This window comes from Electrona antarctica (genome assembly GCF_951216825.1).
Source record: "Electrona antarctica genome assembly, chromosome: 20".
Classification (NCBI taxonomy): domain Eukaryota; kingdom Metazoa; phylum Chordata; class Actinopteri; order Myctophiformes; family Myctophidae; genus Electrona; species Electrona antarctica.
The window spans coordinates 14,981,165-14,998,665 of record NC_136801.1 but is presented as its reverse complement, the minus strand read 5'-3'; the positions used below and the strand labels follow the sequence as shown (position 1 = coordinate 14,998,665).

General features: G+C 40.1%; 1 protein-coding gene across 4 annotated transcripts; it reads right to left on the bottom strand.

Moving 5' to 3' along the window:
• Positions 1 to 497: 497 nt before the first annotated feature.
• On the bottom strand, positions 498 to 12,690 carry LOC306912709 (phospholipid scramblase 1). 4 transcript variants are annotated; one of them, XM_079489130.1, is made up of 8 exons: positions 12,613 to 12,690; positions 11,439 to 11,532; positions 9,184 to 9,226; positions 8,144 to 8,327; positions 7,728 to 7,764; positions 6,441 to 6,602; positions 4,627 to 4,788; positions 498 to 1,731 (listed from the first exon to the last, which is right to left on the bottom strand). In XM_079489130.1, exons 2-8 carry the CDS (start codon positions 11,517 to 11,519, stop codon positions 1,708 to 1,710), a joined length of 693 nt encoding a protein of 230 aa, XP_079345256.1. In that variant the 5' UTR covers positions 11,520 to 11,532; positions 12,613 to 12,690; the 3' UTR covers positions 498 to 1,707. The 4 variants fall into 4 exon arrangements, with proteins under 4 accessions (XP_079345256.1, XP_079345253.1, XP_079345254.1 ...); XM_079489127.1 differs by having other exon boundaries at positions 498 to 1,604; XM_079489128.1 differs by lacking the exon at positions 12,613 to 12,690 and adding an exon at positions 11,619 to 11,874 and having other exon boundaries at positions 498 to 1,604.
• Positions 12,691 to 17,501: the final 4,811 nt, after the last annotated feature.

The following is a 17,501-nucleotide window of genomic DNA, read 5'->3' as shown; positions in this document are numbered from 1 at the left end:
TAAAAAATCGTGGAAATTGGCGCAAATCTTTGAATATATATATTGTTTTTTAAAGCAAACTTTTTAACTCAAATTTCTTGGCGTCCCTGGAACAATATATGTTGAGAGCCAAATACATATAATGTATTAGTATTGGCAGCCAAATACATATAATGTTGTCGGTCCTTGACATGAAATAGTTTGAGGACCAATACCAAGTTTACCAACATGTTTTTCAGAAAACTGTTAGGATTTAGAAGATATTTGTAGAATCGGCCTCAGGTAAATGCCTAAATTGTAACTGTAAATTGATAACTATGGCATTATGTTGCCTTGCACTGGATTTGACCAAATTCTGGAAATTAAGTATTATTGGATGACGACATCACCACGTTGACAGCACCACTTTTGGAAATCACAAGAGAAAAAAAAACAAAAGGTGCATTTCAGGGATGAACCGGCAACCTGGAAAGAATATAATTTACAAAAAGCATATATTTACATGAAAGTATATATATTTTTAATGTAAACATAAACATTGTTAGTTAGAATAATATTACAATTCACATAAAAAATATTCGTCTCCCAGTTTACATTCATATCAGTTAGAGGTGTGTAATACATTGTGTGAATAGTGATATAACGGTATAGCATGCATTTGATCTTGAGTCGCAACTAAAAGCAGTAAAAGCACAATAGCATTGGACACTAAACATCTGAACAGCTCAATTGAAGTGTTAGTGAAAGCTTTAGCTTTGCTCATTCTAGTGCAGTAATACCGAGTTGGATCTTTCCTTAAACCATAACACCCTCTAGTGGACAATGTCTGCAAAGTAAAAAGAAAACGAAATGTGTCATAAAGAAATAACATAATAGTACACGTACAGTACCTGCATGTGGAAAACACAGTTCGTAACATTACTATATTAACAAATGGAAAAAATGTAACAATAAATATATCAATAATGTACCAAACATCAAGGCTGAAAAAAACAACACATTAAACAACTCTTTCAGTTTTGACAAAATATAGGCTTATACTGCATGATGGATATCTTTATATAAATAAATATGTCCATAGTTATAATCATGAACAAAGCTTGCAATTAGTATTTGGTTGACCACTTATTCAAGCATAGCACGAGAAAAGCCCTTTCCCTTTCAAAGCATGTGTATACTGTAGATACACATTTCTTTCATTCATTATGTGGTAAATGGGCAGGAGCCTTCATTGCAACCAATTTTAGCTCCGAGGGCTTTATTCCTGGATAGGCTCCGGAACCACATTGTAAACATACATGAAGACTTTCTCACATACAGTCTCAGAAACCACCTGACTGTAACCTTATATAGGCCTGGCCAGACATATATTTATAGACAACAATGCACTCCCAACGTCCACCCTGAGCAAATAAGACTAGACCTTCAACATGCCATTGTTCATAGCTTAAAACATCACATTTAAAAACTTTTGTTTCTTTCTCGAAACCAGACATTTTTAAGTAGATGCAAGTTAGGGTAGTTGGGGCTGATTACTATGGCTTATGTGGACTTGCTCTTCCAGAAATGTTTGTAGACAGAGAAATTATACTTGGATCCTAGTTGCTCTCAAAGAACATGAAATCCTGCAGAAAGAAAGGAAAGAAAGAAAGAAAGAAAGAAAGGAAGGAAGAAAGAAAGTTTACATACGTTTGTATTTTGTCATACAAAACAAATCTTGAATTTATTTCAATTCTCAAAGAACATGAAATCCTGCAGAAATAAAGGAAGGAAAGAAAGAAAAGAAAGAAAGAAAGAAAGAGAAAGAAAGAACATTTGATTAATTCATAAACTGAAGTTCAATGTGTGTGTACATACAGTATTATGTAAAGTAATATGTACAATCAGTTGTACCAGTTAACATGTGACTAGTATTAATGCTACGGCATATGTTTTGGTTCAATTCCAAATTCCTTACAAATATAAACACATGGAGGGGGTTGGAAGTATTAAGGGGGCTAATCAACTCCTGAACATACTAAACCGGGTAGCTTGAATAATAGTAACAACACGGACGGACATACGTCACAGCAAAATAACTGACTATATTATATAATATTATATTAAGTATATTATATACTGCACTTTATGGGCACATTCCACACTACTTCATACGGAGAACATGGTACTGTACCTTGGACACCTTATCTTAGCATATACACTACTGTGTGTTTATCAGTGTCAAATGCTATTATCTAATCTTTATCTAATATTTGTTGATGGTGAACGGTTATTAGCATGTGATAACGATATTATTGTTATCCAAACACAGGCCAATTACAAATGTCCGGGTGATATCTCATTCTGAGGTATATTACATTGTAACATATTGTATGCTACTGTCTGCATATACCATCACTATTTGGTATATTCAACAACAATAATAATAATATTAGGGACCCTGCCCCGACCCGACCACGGCCTCCCGCACCGGGTAAACGGGCGCATGTATGTCATGATAGTCCTGACTGATGATAGTCCTACAACTTTATTTTTCTGTGATAGGTTGATTGGAGCAAGTACTTCTTTGTCATACAAAAACAATCTTGAATTTATTTGAATTTGTATGAATCTGTAAGGGTTTTCTGAAAATGCGACCAAATCTGCTGGTCCCTTGGCCATTTTCACCCCAATTAGACGCTTTTGGTAGCCATCCACAAGCTTCTGGCAAGCTTCTGGCTGAATATTTGACCACTCCTCTTGACAGAATTGGTGCAGTTCATCTAAATGTGTTGGCTTTCTGGCATGGACTAGGTGCGGTTTAGGTCAGTACTTTGGGCAGGCCATTCTAAAACCTAAATTCGAGCCTGATTTAGCCATTCCTTTACCACTTTTGATGTGTGTTTGGGGTCATCGTCTTGTTGGAACACCCATCTGCGCCCAAGACCCAAACTTCTGGCTGATGATTTAAGGTTGTCCTGAAGAATTTTGAGGTAACCCTCCTTCTTCATTATTCCATTTACTCTTTGTAAAGCACCAGTTCCATGGGCAGCGAAACAGGCCCAGAGCATAATACTACCAGCACCATGCTTAAATGGTAAATGGTGCATTTATATAGCGCCTTTATCCAAGGCGCTTTACATAGATTGTGCATTACATTCACCCATTCACACACACATTCATACACCGATGGCGACGGAAGCCATGCAAGGTACCAACCAGCACATCGGGAGCAATTTGGGGTTCAGTGTCTTGCCCAAGGACACTTCGACATGTAGACAGGAGGAGCCGGGATTCGAACCACCGACCCACGGATCATTGGACGACCTGCTCTACCTCCTAAGCCACAGTCGCTTGACAGTAGGTGTGGTGTTCTTGGGGTGAAAGGCCTCACCCTCTCGCCTCCTCCAAACATGGCCAAACAGCTACATTTTTGTTTCATCTGACCACAGAACTTTCCTCCAGAAGGCCTTGTCTTTGTCCATGTGATCAGCAGCAAACTTCAGTCGTGCCTTAAGGTGTCGCTTCTGGAGCAAGGGCTTGAATTCCTTCTTGCACGGCAGCCTCTCAGCCCATGACGATGTAATACACGCTTGACTGTGGATACACTTCTAACTCATTGCAGACTTGCTTTTTGGTGGTTCTCACTTCTCAGTTGACTCTTGACCATCCTGACCAATCTTCTCTCAGCAGCAGGTGATGGCTTGCGCTTTCTTCCTGATCGTGGCAGTGACACAACTGTGTCATGCAGTTTATACTTACAAACAATTGTTTGCACAGTTATCTTGGGACCTGTAGCTGACTTGAAATGGCTCCAAGTGACTTTCCTGACTTGTTTAAGTCTATTATTTGTTTTTTCAGATCCATGCTGAGCTCCTTTGACTTTCCCATTTATTGTTTGTGGGTTGTGGCCAAAACGAGCCCTAATTAAGGCTCAGAGAAGTAAACACACCAGATGTAGTAAATCATAATCACTCACAAGAAGTTAAGAGGCCATGCTACAAAGCTAATTTGATTGACAACTTTCTACATGGCCATGGGACATAATATAATTGCTGTATGTATATTAATGAACCAGCAGATTTGGTCACATTTTCAGAAAACCCTTAAAGATTAATAGAAATTCAAATAAATTCAAGATTTGTTTTGTATGACAAAGAAGTACTTGTTGTCAGGACTATCATCAGTCAGGACTATCATGACATACATGTCCTTTACAAACGTATGTAAACTTTTGATCACAACTGTATATTCCTCATCTTCCTTAGAACTAACAACGTCATCATTAACGGAGGTTAAATGTCTGAGCTGCTCTAGTGTCTCCTTCTTCTCTATGGTATAGTCTAGTAAAGTGGTTCCCAAACTTTTTCATGTCAAGGACCCCCAAATTGACACTAATTAGCCCGTGGACCCCCATTTGAAAAGATATGCCAGGGACCCCTCCATAAGAGAAGATTTTTACGGCTCTAGCAGTGATTCTCAACCCGTTTAATTTCAAGGACCCCCAATTTGACATGCATATTAGTCTACTCTACAGACAACCATTTAATGGCATTTCTATCTCTGGGAAGTCAATTTAACTCTGAGAGTGTACAAACTATCATTTAGCTGGGACCCCACTTTGGGAACCACTGGTCTAGTAGTAGTGTAGCATTATTTAACACTTACAATGAGAAAACAAGCGCCGATCATTACAGCCTTCATTTTCACGTCCAAATCCATAGGAAACTGGATACCAAAGTTGTCCGCATCTGTGAATGCCTCGCGAAGAAGTCCTGTCCACTGTTTACTGATTTTCCCAATCTTGGTGACCTCATCCAAGGTCATAATCTAAAGGGAGAAAAGCACAGGCGAAGAAATTGTGACATGTGTTGCGTTAGCAGGGTTCAATTTGCCCTGTCTTTATGAGTTGTTTTTACAACTCATAAAGACATCTTCAGAGTAGCATATGTTGTATGAAGTCTCTGGCACACCGCCACATGCAGTAGCAGTGGTGGAAAGCAATATAAACATTTACTCAAATACTGTAATTTAGTTTTAGGTACTTTTACTTTACATGATTATGTTACTTGTTGTACTTTTTACTCCACTACAACATTTTGAAATTTTAAGTTACTAGTTGATTTGCAGATTTATATCAAACCTTTCAAAAAATAAACGATCTACAGTAGCTCTAGTCCATAGCTCTAATGCGTTGCATTTAGAGCTATATTACTCTTGACTTACGCCGCTCACATGAATGCAGACCAGCCTCTCGTCTTTAGCGTAAATAAAAAGAACGTTTTTGCTACTCACCAAAACAAAGGTGGGTTGTGTCATTAGAAAGCCTACTTTCCTTAGTGGGAGCACTCTGAGCCCCCCACCACACGTATAAACGGTACTTTTTGGCCAGAAAGGGATTTTTTTTCACCGGAGGAAAAACATTCTCTATGAGGCAATTCTCTGGGCAATATCGGTAGAAGGCGCAGTGGAGTAACAAAGTATTTTTTTTCCGGTGGAAACAAAATCCCCTTTTGGCCAAAAAGTACCGTTTATAGTACGTGGTGGGGGGCTCAGAGTGCTCCCACTAAGGAAAGTAGGCTTTCTAATGACACATGTTTTGGTGAGTAGCAAAAACGTTCTTTTTATTTACGCTAAATAGTTGCTGAATGCAACGCATTAGAGCTATGGACCAGAGCTAGATCTACAGTACCGTTATGAGCTTGTGAAAAGGTTTTAGTGACAATTCTTTTAAGATTTTGGGAGGGAATAAAAAGACTGACCTGGAGCTAAGCCCCGCCCTCTCCCACTTAGACACTCCGACTTAGACACTTTCCAGCCGGGCTCATTCATTCCAATGTAAATATCATGGATTTTACACATACTAAAATACTGGTTCATTTTTGGAACCAGACCTTCAAAATCTCTTCCAAATCCGTCAACAAGCACATAGGAAAACTATTGGTGGAGAGGTTTGTCTACCCATGTTATGCTTAGCTCCGATTGGACCATAGCAGTTTGGGGAGGGGCTTAGCTAGTAAAATCATATTGCTACTTTTACTTAAGCCAAAAATAAATAAAATAATCAGAGTACTTCTTCCGCCACTATGCAGTAGCTAGCTAGCATCATTTCCCCCTTAGTACTGACTTCAAAGCTGCAAGAAGGCAGAGTTTTCCATGGTAATACCATGCATGGGTAAGTCCAAGGAAGGTACTGTGTCACTGACCCACATCGTCATCACAGCTCAATCCCAGTAAAACCAGCTCAACCACAGAACAATGATCACACTGTACCACCATGCAGTTTCCCCTGCATGGCGGCTTTTCTGTCCACACCACGACCCACTCTGATTGGAAACACATTTCCTGTTCCACGGCGCAGGGCGAACAGGACGAGGATCTTAAGAAAAGCTGCCCGAGGGGCAACCCGGTGCGCTGCTACCCGCGTCGAATTCTGCTTTCACAAATTTATTGGGTTGCTCTGGTGTTTGGATAAACCTTACCTCAAAGTCAACATCTGGCAGGCAGCTCCATCCACAGAAGGGCCCGTGGATCTTCAGAATTGGCTCCCTGTGTTCGTCCTCCACAATGAATTTGGGCGAGATGGGGTGCCACTGTTGCACCACGTAGCCCACCGTGTTACCGGGAGGGGACTGCACCTCCAGCTGAGTGACAAAAACAACAGGATGGAGTTATAGTACTAATCGTGATCTGCTGTCAGAGAAATTGTTGCTATCTGGCAGAAACCTCTTATCTCCGTTTTTTGATAGTACACTAGTACACTAGTACACTTTGTGGCAGCGGTGGCCGAACGGATAGCGGCGCGGTCTAGATACCGGAAGGTTCCCAGTTCGAATCAGCCGTCCGACACGTTAAAATTACCACCGCTGAAATGCCCTTGAACAAGGCATCAACCACTACGATGAAATGTGTTCTATGAGCAGGGCCTGGCTGGAAACAAGTTCTTGAGCTTAGCCCAGATACCCTGGGTAAATATAGATTTCATTTCATTTCATTTTTCATTTCATTTCATTTCATTTCACACTAGTACACTAGACAGGAAATGGGGAGAGAGAGACGGGGAGTGACACGCAGCAAAGGTCATCGGGATTGGACACGCTGTCAGGCTGCAATGGAGCCTAAGGGCCCTATCTCTAACTCGCTTTGCTATTTCATAAATTATCGCCATCATACTACATCGTCACACAAAAGCATCGAAAATAGCAGATCGAAAATCTGCTAAGCTAGATCTGCTTTCGATATTTGAATGCTGAAAAATAACAGTTTTGGACATATGAGGTTTCCACCCAACAGATGAAATACTGTATGCACTTGTTTTTCCATGGAGAAGATGCTGTATGTGAAAATTAGTATTTATTTGCACAATTAAAAAACATTTTACATAAGCATAATAATAATTAGAAGTAAATAGAGAAAATAAACCTTTGTGGACGTATTCATGGCCTCTTATCTAAATAAAATATACTGTTTTCGCAGTCAAAACAAATCAATTAATTTGGAGAAAAAAAACACAGAGGCCAACTAACCGGGTGCCCACAGGAGATAAATTGTCTTAAAAGTGTATTGGAGGTGCTTCTAGGATCAGTGAGAATGTAGACTTTAAAAGGATGAGGAGATCCTGCTGTTTATTAAAAACAATTAACTCAAAAGCACACACAAGCCAAACGGCAAAAAAGAAAGAAAAAAAAGATGTGATAATACAGATATGAATGAGTTATGAGTAATGATCAGACAGTTCGGGGCTTGATTTTGGTTGCGGCTTCACTCACCTCCTGTAGGCAGCAAGGGAAACAGCAGGACATGCACCTGAGGAGTAGGGGAGCAAGTGTTATTCGAACTAATTGAGTTAATTGATTATAAATAGCATCCAATAATCGATAATCGTTAATAAAGCTGATGCTCGTTTTCAGTATGCTACTTTTGCAATGTAGTGAAATAAAAGTTGTGAAAATGTGGTACATTAATTAATAGCTCGAAGAGGGAGGGGGTAAGACAAAAAACAACCTAATATTGTGTTTCAAAACAATCGTGAGTTGAGTGAATTGTTACATGCCTAATCTGTAGTAGTCTGTTTGGTGGAGAGCTACCTTAAGGGATTTAATCGATTCATTTGGTCAATAAAAAAAAAAAATCAATTGAATAATCGCTAAGTAAATAATGGATAGTTGCAGGCTTGCAGCCCTACTTGAGTGGCCGGGTGACAGTGATGACCTCCTGTCCAAAGTTGTCCAGGACACGGATGTTGAATGAGCGCAGCGGGCCACAGCACTGTCGACTCAAACAGTCGTTCTCCTCCACTGCGTAGAAGACATTCTGGCCAACGGAGTTACGCACCTCATATTTGTTGTTGCTCTCAAAACCTATGAGGGCTGTGTAGATGAACACATATCCATGTATAGTTATTATGACAAAGCAAATTATGCTATTAACGTAGGGATGCAACAGTTAGTCGACCTTATCTATTTAATCGATTGTTTAAAAAAATATTTGATAATTTAATGAAAGAATGGATTAATGATCATTGTTTTGGGCATGTCATCAGAGGTGAAGATCTTCACACAGTGAAAATGTGCCGATCCACAAGCTCACAACGTGACGCATGGTGTTCAACACATTTAAAAAAAAAATTGCACAATACCGTTGTGTGACAAAGTATATAATTGGGTTTAAGTGGTTAATCGATTTGTTGATATATTAACCCATTAAAACCTGAGGCCGATTCCTACAATATTGCCTTTTAAATCATTTTTAAAGCAATTTAAAGATTTTCAAAAATATCAGATGTACAAGCTCGCAGTGCGGCACAAAGTGACACACTGAGATATTATATATTAATAAATTAAAATATATTCATAAATAAAAGTTTTTGATCTTGTTTGAAATTACCAATCCTGCCTACCAATGGTGTTATTGGTAGGCATGTTTTTGAACGGTCCAGCCCACCTCTGAGAGTCAGACTCGAGTAGAGATAGTGGTCCTTTAATAAACCCTAGGCTACTTCATTGACCTACTTGTTCTCTCTCTACACCAAATATCTTTGGCAAAAAAAAACGACATGCGTGAGCTCGGCTATTTCCGCTGAATGTTCACCCCTACAATAAGGACGCTATAGCCTGGCTCCAGCACCTAAATCGCTAGCCACGCCCATTAAAAAACATGTTCTGGGCGATTCAGGTCTGGTCACTCTATGGCAGCCTCGGTTGAAAATCACAAATGTTTACATACCTTCAATGGTCTCCACCTTCTGTTTGACCAGCAGTTGATCCACCTAATTAGATAATTAATACAATACATGTTTTAGCCCTTGTTCAGGAAGCCAATCTCATATATTGATATATGATATAACATCAGATTACGGTAAGAAATGGTTAATCCGGAATTTTCCTTTAAATACAAAAATGACATGCGTGCTGAAACATATTTTTCAATACACAATACATTTTCATAACAATGATCTTCTCTTCTTTTTTTGGGCAGTTGATAATTTTTAGAGGCACATTTTGGAACAGCGTGAATTCAGAGATAATTGCTTATAACTATATTCATTTCAGGTATACTGCTGAATTGCCTTATCTTTATATCGTTCTTTAGAAATAGAGGTGAGGCACAAGCAAGCAACCCCGCAATGTTTTTGTCTCCACCAGGCCGAAGGCATGGGGAGAGAGTATGTTTTGCACTCCGTCCGTCCGTGTGTCCGTGTGTCCGTGTGTCCGTCCGTCCGTCTGTGAACAGCTAATCTCTGGCACCGTTGGCTTGATCGCAGCCATACTCTGCACACACACTCCCTGAATGCCAGAGCTGAACCTCTGCCTCAAAGTTTTCACATTGGCCTGTTATAGCGCCACCAGGAGGCCGCTTTGTGCAAAACAAATGTTTTGACAGTACACCTACAGATTTTGTCCAAACATTACGCAAATTGGTACACAGTCTCTCTAGAGCCATTCAACGAAACGTGTCTTTCAGATTTTTCAGACTCCATCCTGATTGGCTAAGATTGGCTTCCAAAGTTCGAAGGAGTGCTCCGTTTCAAACAAAATGCTGCAAATCATGAACATTGGTGTGATTTCCGTGCAATTTTGCACGCACATTCCCACTAGGTCGAGGAAGAAATGCCACTTGAATATTTTCAACTCAGCCTCATGGTGGCGCTATAACTGGCCGATTTGTGTTTTTACCTATAACTGCACCAATCTGTGTAAAACCATGTATGCACACTCCCTAGAGGCCAAGTAAAAACCTTTGCCTGGAATTTTTCGCATCTGCTCTTTATAGCGCCACCAGGAGGCCGACATATGTAAAACACATTTTCTAATATTACTCCTTCAGATTTTATCCAAATTTCACGCAAATCGGTACACATGCTCTCCATAGTCATGTGATCATGTGATTTGTTTGATTTCGCATAATTATCCATCCTGATTGGCTACGATTGGCTTCTAAAGTTTTCAGGAGTAGCCCGTTTTGTACAAATCGCCACAACTCCGCAACGCAGCGTCCGATTGCGGTGAAACTGTGCATGCCTATTCCCACTACTAGGCTGAGGAAGAAATGCCACTTGACAGTTTTCAAATCAGCCTCATGGTGGCGCTACAACAGGCCAAGTCGCGTCACACACACACACACACACACACACACACACACACACACACACACACACACACACACACACACACACGTTTATATTACTCCTAAACATTTTGCCAAACATCACACACAATCCTATCCTCCTGGTGGAGACCTGTGCCCAGAAGGGCACTTTTTCTAGTTTGTTTTTGTTTTCTTGTCTACATATTTTTATTTGACATATAATAATAAAAAGTAAGAAGTGTGCACACATCCGCCTCGTTGACGGCAGGCATGGCGGGTCAGATCAACATGTAATTCATTCTGTACTGGCCATACTGTATAAGGAGCATGAGTGTACAGGGTTTGATTAGGTCAGATCAACATATGGAATGTCAGAACAGGTCAGGTCGCCGGCTGCACTAATAACTTTGGGGCAGGCCCGTGACCAAGAGTTTGAATGGACAGGTATCAGTCAAAAGGGAGACATCGAAGAGGAAGGATGGATGGGGAAGGATCAACATATGGAATGTCAGAACAGGTTCTGACATATATCCATATATGGAGATCTAAGGGTTTGAGGTCAGATCATCAGATATTCAGATGTAGAGTTGCTGGTCAATATTGATGACATCAGGGATCTCCATATATGGGCTTAATTGCGACAGCAGGTCACATTTACTATGATGTCAGGGATCTCCATCCCTGATGATGTCACTTGATGTCATGACACCTGGGCACCATATATGGGGGCATTCCCATGTATGCATGTTTCATGTGATCAAACTGGTGATCACATAAACTCGTCTTGCTCCCTTTGGGTCGAGGACCAAATGTACATCGATCCCTGTATGTTTTATTGTAAGTGGAATTACCATAATTAAAAGGTTAGAGTAGTCATATAGGCCATTAGTTACCTGAGTCAGGTATTCCAGTCCAGGTGGACAACCAGGTATTCCAGGATTGGGCACAGCATACATATCCATCTGTCCATCCATAGTTGTGAAAGACCTTAAGGCGACATGTTTAATGGATACGTTTTAAATGACTTAACAAGAAATGGCGCCATCGTGTGCTGCTTTGTGGAACATACTCACTCATACAGTAAACAAAATCACAGCGCTTGCAAATGGATACTCGACACACTGCAGACTTAAAGACCACCTTCTGTTCTTATTATAGTTTGCATGGGATTGAAGGGGCGATTAGTCCACTACAGAAAATCCTCTTATTTTAGCGTAATTCATCGTAGTTGAGTATGTGACACACATCTGGCACATGTAGGCTACTGGCTAGGCCGGCTCGTTTGTAGTCTCGCGTTTCCAGACTGTTGCCTCCGCAATTTCCAAATGCTTCCATTATACAGTCTGGACCATAGACATAAAAGGCTTTCTTATCTATGGTCTGGACCAAGGACTGGTCTGGACCAATCAATGGGCAAGCTATCATGAGTAAAATATAAAGCGGAAGTGGAGCCTCATCCCCACTTCCGTTTCGTCTTTACAGTCGCGCAAATTTATCATATCATCATCATATCATATCAAGACTCTTTCAAACTAGCCGACCGTCGGCGCAATGTGGAGGTAGCTTTATATTTAGAAATAATCTAAGCATATATAGCTTGTTTCTTAGCAGAAAAGAAAATACAAAAAGAAAATGTAAAATATATTTTAAAATATATTTTCGTGAACGGAAATGGCAGCTTCTTTACTCAGCTCATAGTGGAATAGTTGTCTGGCTACGCAACGCAACACTAGCTCGTTTGTAATGCGCGTCAAAACATTTGTCATCTGATCTCATCGTAATTCTGTAGAACGATTCTTTTCAGTGACTATATTGCAGTTTTGCTGTGACGTTGTTTTCCACTATTTGGTTCAAAACAGGAATACGTTTAAAGGGTTTTGGTTGGAACATGGCCAAGTAAACCAACAACAACATACTGGGCTGGCCACACTGACTGTGCAAAGCAAACGAGGCGACATCTCTTGCCCGTGCCACCGACGGGCTGCTAGCCTATCACACGAGTGACTCCGCATTTAAGTAAATACACAGTTAGATTCGATTCGTTCCGTCAAAACGAGAGATACTCACCGCGATTTGGCGTTGTTGCCGCGTTGGACATAAAAAAAATAACGGCCCACTCCCTAGTTAAAGTGCTCTGGAATAAAATTATGATCTCATTGGTCGCCGTCTCTGCGTTTCCTCTTTCTATAAGCCAATAACAAGACGGGGAAAGAACTGATATAGAATATTGAATACCGGTAGAATAGAATAGAATAGAATAGAATAGAATAGGCTGCTGGAGTTCTCAGAGATGACTGAATACATTCTATTTGCTGATAAACATACTAAAGTCCTGTTCAACTTAACTATTTAAAACATACTATAAAGTCCTGTTCAACTTAAAATGATGGGCTAACAAGTTACAACTATCAAAATAAAACCAAATAATATAGCTGCACATTTTCCACTATCTAACAGTTATATTCTAACTATAAATGCACCAAGTCTCTGTGTGTATACGTCTGTACGTCTATAATCCATGCACGTAACTCAAGAACCATTTGCCCCACCGACTTCAAATTCGACACAGGGCGTCCAGTGCCCGGTGTCGGGTCGGTCAGACCCACGGTTGTCCAGAACCACCCCAAAAAAAGCCTCTGCCCAGGCTCTGGACAGGGCTCCTGTCCAGTGTCCATATATGGAGCTGGCCTGTTCTGGCATCATTCTGATGTCTGCATAGACTCCATATTTGGGCATGCCTCACATAGAACTCCATATATGGGCATAAAAGGGTGGGGCATGCTTTTCCAACTTGCATCGTTCCAAGTAGGCCGCTGTAGATTGATTGATTGATTGAAATATGTATTAACAGTTTGCAGAATTACAGTACATTCAAGCACAAACTCAATACAAAGACTGTTAACTGTGAGTGCATGACCCAATTAAGCATTACACTTGTTTACAATTCATGTTCAATTCATCAAAACATTTAGAGACGTACAAATAGACACTTCTATATTAGACGAGTGCATATATGAAAAAAAGGCACCTTACCCTAAAAAAATTGCAACAGAAGGTTTCTCAACTGTTTTTTGTAGTAGTAGGTGTCCTTAATAACATACTAAAAGTTTACCAAAGTTTGACCATGCAAAAGGTGTTATTTTCAAGGTGGCGTCCAAGATCATTAAAATAGCCTAACTCCTTCATTATTCACCCTAGACAAGTATTTTTTGTGTCTAACCCTATGTTTTTGGGGTCTAGGAATCCATTGAACTTGTCCAAATTGCAGAGATACATTTAGATAATTAGTGTTCTGTACCATACTGTACTGTACTATACCGTACTGTACTGTATTGTTCCATACTGTACTGTACTGTATTGTTCCATACAGTACTGTATTGTTCCATACTGTACTGTACTGTATTGTTCCATACTGTACTGTACTGTATTGTTCCATACTGTACTGTACTGTATTGTTCCATATTGTACTGTACTGTTGCAGACTGTACTGTTGCAGACTGTACTGTACTGTACTGTACTGTACTGTACTGTACTGTACTGTACTGTACTGTACTGTACCGTAATGTCCTGTCGCAGTTTTTTTGTCGCAGTGTTTTGTCTTCTCCCAAACTTCTGCCGCAACAAAAGCTCCTTTTAACAATACAATATCGAAATCATTTCATAATCATCTAATGGCTTGAGTGGTTAAAATGGTCCTACAGTATGTATGTATGTACCTATTTTCACACAAGCTCTGACGCATCTTATAATGGAGGCAAAAGCACACATCCTGCTGGGAGCCTGTGGTGAGTGTGGTGGTGCAAACGTGGTCAAACAGCTTTCCATTTACCATCACGCTTAAGCTGACTTGTTGAAATGAGGTTGAGTTGCGTAAAAGCAGAGGACAAATCAATGTAAAAGTGTAGCATGAGCCCCATTTCCTTCCAAGTGTTTTGAAAAGTAAGTTAGTGAGTGACAAGGTGGTGGAAACTATAACTGATCACGGAGCTACAGGATGTGGTCGATCCGTTTCATGTATATGTCTTTGAACCTTGTCACTGTCATGCCAATACAGTTTTTTTATGTGAACTGAAGGATTGCAAAGTATTAAATCCGTATAGGCATGATTTCATTTGACTGAAGGTAGCATAACAGCACTCTGGGCTTGAAATATATTGTGTGGGTGAATTGAAATATTAAATATCTTGGACATACTGACATCCAACAACAGTGTTGCAAAATACATGATCTGCTTTTAAGTACACTTGTTCTGTGAAATGTACACTGTTCAGAGCATGTGTCTCCCCCCCCCCCCCCCCCCCCCCTTACAGCGTAAAAGTAGGCTGCTGATTCGGTAGGATTGCACTAGTATCCTTTTATTGTACAGTAGTATGTTTTATCTCATTTGCATTTCATTTATCTTATGGTACCGTAAAAAGAAAACATACAAATAAGAGATTACAATTACAGTAGGCCTACTGAAGAAATTATATATATATATATATATGTATGTATATGAGGCAGCAGCAAACAGAAAGGACTTTAGCTTTGATTTAAAAGAACTGAGAGTTTTCTGGGAGTTTGTTCCACATACTGTATGTGGTGCAGAATACTGCTTCTCAACATCAACACTGATTCATTCAGTGTTTTTTGTTGTATGCTCGTATCTGTTAAACTGGTATCGAGGATTCTGGATTTTTAAACTGGTATCGAGGATTCTGGATTTTTTAACTGGTATCGAGGATTCTGGATTTTTTTTCTTTTAATCTTTCTGTGCATTTAATGCAGTCTTTACATGTTTGCAGCAAACACCTGTTGATTTGACACATATTACTGTTCAAAATCTACTATTTTGCACGCATGCATCATTATACTCTGATGTATTGTAATACCCACACAGATGAGAGTCTTCTGCCTCTGTCACCTCAAATCATTTCCTGAAAGTAAAGACCAACAAATTATGTAAGACTCTTTTGGGGTATTTTGAATTGCTATGCTTATATGCTATCTTTTTTGTTGTTTGTTAAATTTGTCCTGAATTCGTGTTTTTCTATGTCAAACTTATTTTTCTTAAAGTTGTTTAATAACAGTATATTATACCTGTTTTATAAATACAAATATTTCTATTTGTCCTAGAGAAATCTAAAATGTTTCTCACTGTGGTGGTGTATATCCGCATGCAAAAATACATTTTGGGCTGACTGACATTCAGACAGGAAACCAGCAAAACTGTGAGCAAGTGTCTGCTGGTTTCCTGTCCCTTAAGAGTTTCTAGTCATACACAGTTAGGGATCATACTTGGATATCCTGTGTAATAAGTAGTGGTACCGTAGATCAGATAAGGTATTTGAATGTGGAGGATCATATGATATTAGAAAAGATGCAATTGCATTTCAGTGCCATCAGGACAGTATACTTTCATCAGTTCTATGGTAAAAGTTGATGGTGCTATACTATCAGAATTAACTGGGTTAAGATTTTTAACTTAAAGCATAACCGCAATCAATATGAGATCATCAGCTATGCCTCACTGAGTAAATCTCAATACTGATGCTGCTTGGTTGTCCCAAATTCGATTCCGGCAATTTGTCAATGTATGACCCTGAGCAAGACTTAATTACTCTATGGGCTCACTGCTCCTAGTAGTTATACCGGTATATATGCAGAGGACAAATTTCACGTATGTGCAAATATACTGTGGAGAGGAGGGGGGAAAGAGTGGGGACTAACTGTACTGTACTGTACTGCAACACACTGTATTGGACCATACGGTACTGTACTGTGCAATACTGTACCATACTTTTCCGTACTGTACCATACTTTTCGGTACTGTACCATACTGTGCTGTACTGTAGCAGACTGTACTGTACTGTACCATACTATACCGTTCTGGACTGTACCGTACAATACTATACCATACTGTACTGTGCAATACTATACTGCTGCGGTGTGTGTGTGTGTGTGTGTGTGTGTGTGCGCGCACAGTGGAATGGGGTGTGGCCTAAAATGTGATGTGATTTGCATCACTGTGAAATGTTGCGCAATAACATGGTTTTTCATGCAAATGCAAACTGTACAGTAATTATGACAGTTGCATGGATGCAAAGTAGTGCGTTATGTCTGGACACGCATGCCGGTGGTGTTATGCATGGTGAGATGTGGGCAAACGGTGTGGTTTGGTAGGAGAAGGCGGACAAAGGCAGCCGGATAAACGGGGTGCGTGTGTTTTAATTAGGGTGGCAGGATTTTTTGGACAACTTTTTAATACATTAGGAAGGCAATCAGTAGGAGTGTGCAAAGAGGGTGATTATGGAGGTTGGTGCAGAGCTGTCAGAACCTAAGTCTCTCAATAACCACATTATCAAAACACTCCTTTGAAACAGGTTGATGACTATTATTTGGGTTCATATCTTCTTCCCAAAAGGACTTTCAAACTAAAATGGTAAATGGTGCATTTATATAGCGCCTTTATCCAAGACGCTTTACATAGATTGTGCATTACATTCACCCATTCACAGTACATTCATACACCGATGGCGGCGGAAACCATGCAAGGCACCAACCAGCACATCAGGAGCAATTAGGGGTTCAGAGTCTTACTCAAGGACACTTCGACAGAAACTCTGGGGGAGCCCGGGTTCGAGCTGGTAACCTTGTGGTTACCAGTGAAATACATTTTGCACTTAAACCCCAAACTAGTACAGTTTCGGGAATAAGAAGATGCCTGTGACAAGTACATCTGAACCCTATCCGTGCCACACTCCACCACCATCCCTGCGCCTATACACCAACTACATACATTATGATAGCTCTGTACTGACTTGAACACCCTCTCTGTGCCCATAAGGGGGCTTTTCTCTCCACTGTATCCCCACTAAGGAGTCCCATCTTCCCCATAGACCAGACAAGTGGCCATTTGTTCCTACTAAGTGTGTTTGCTGCAAAGACTGAGCTTGTAGATCGCCTATTTTCACAAT

Bases quoted from the DNA above. Each gene is read 5' to 3' on its own strand.
- LOC306912709 (XM_079489127.1), bottom strand. From the start codon at position 11,519: ATGGATGGACAGATGGATATGTATGCTGTGCCCAATCCTGGAATACCT. The intron at 8,328-9,183 runs GTATGTAAACAT...TCATCTACACAG, and splicing joins GAAGGTGGAGACCATTGAAG to CCCTCATAGGTTTTGAGAGC. The intron at 6,603-7,727 runs GTGAGTGAAGCC...TTTGTCACTCAG, and splicing joins TCCCTTGCTGCCTACAGGAG to CTGGAGGTGCAGTCCCCTCC.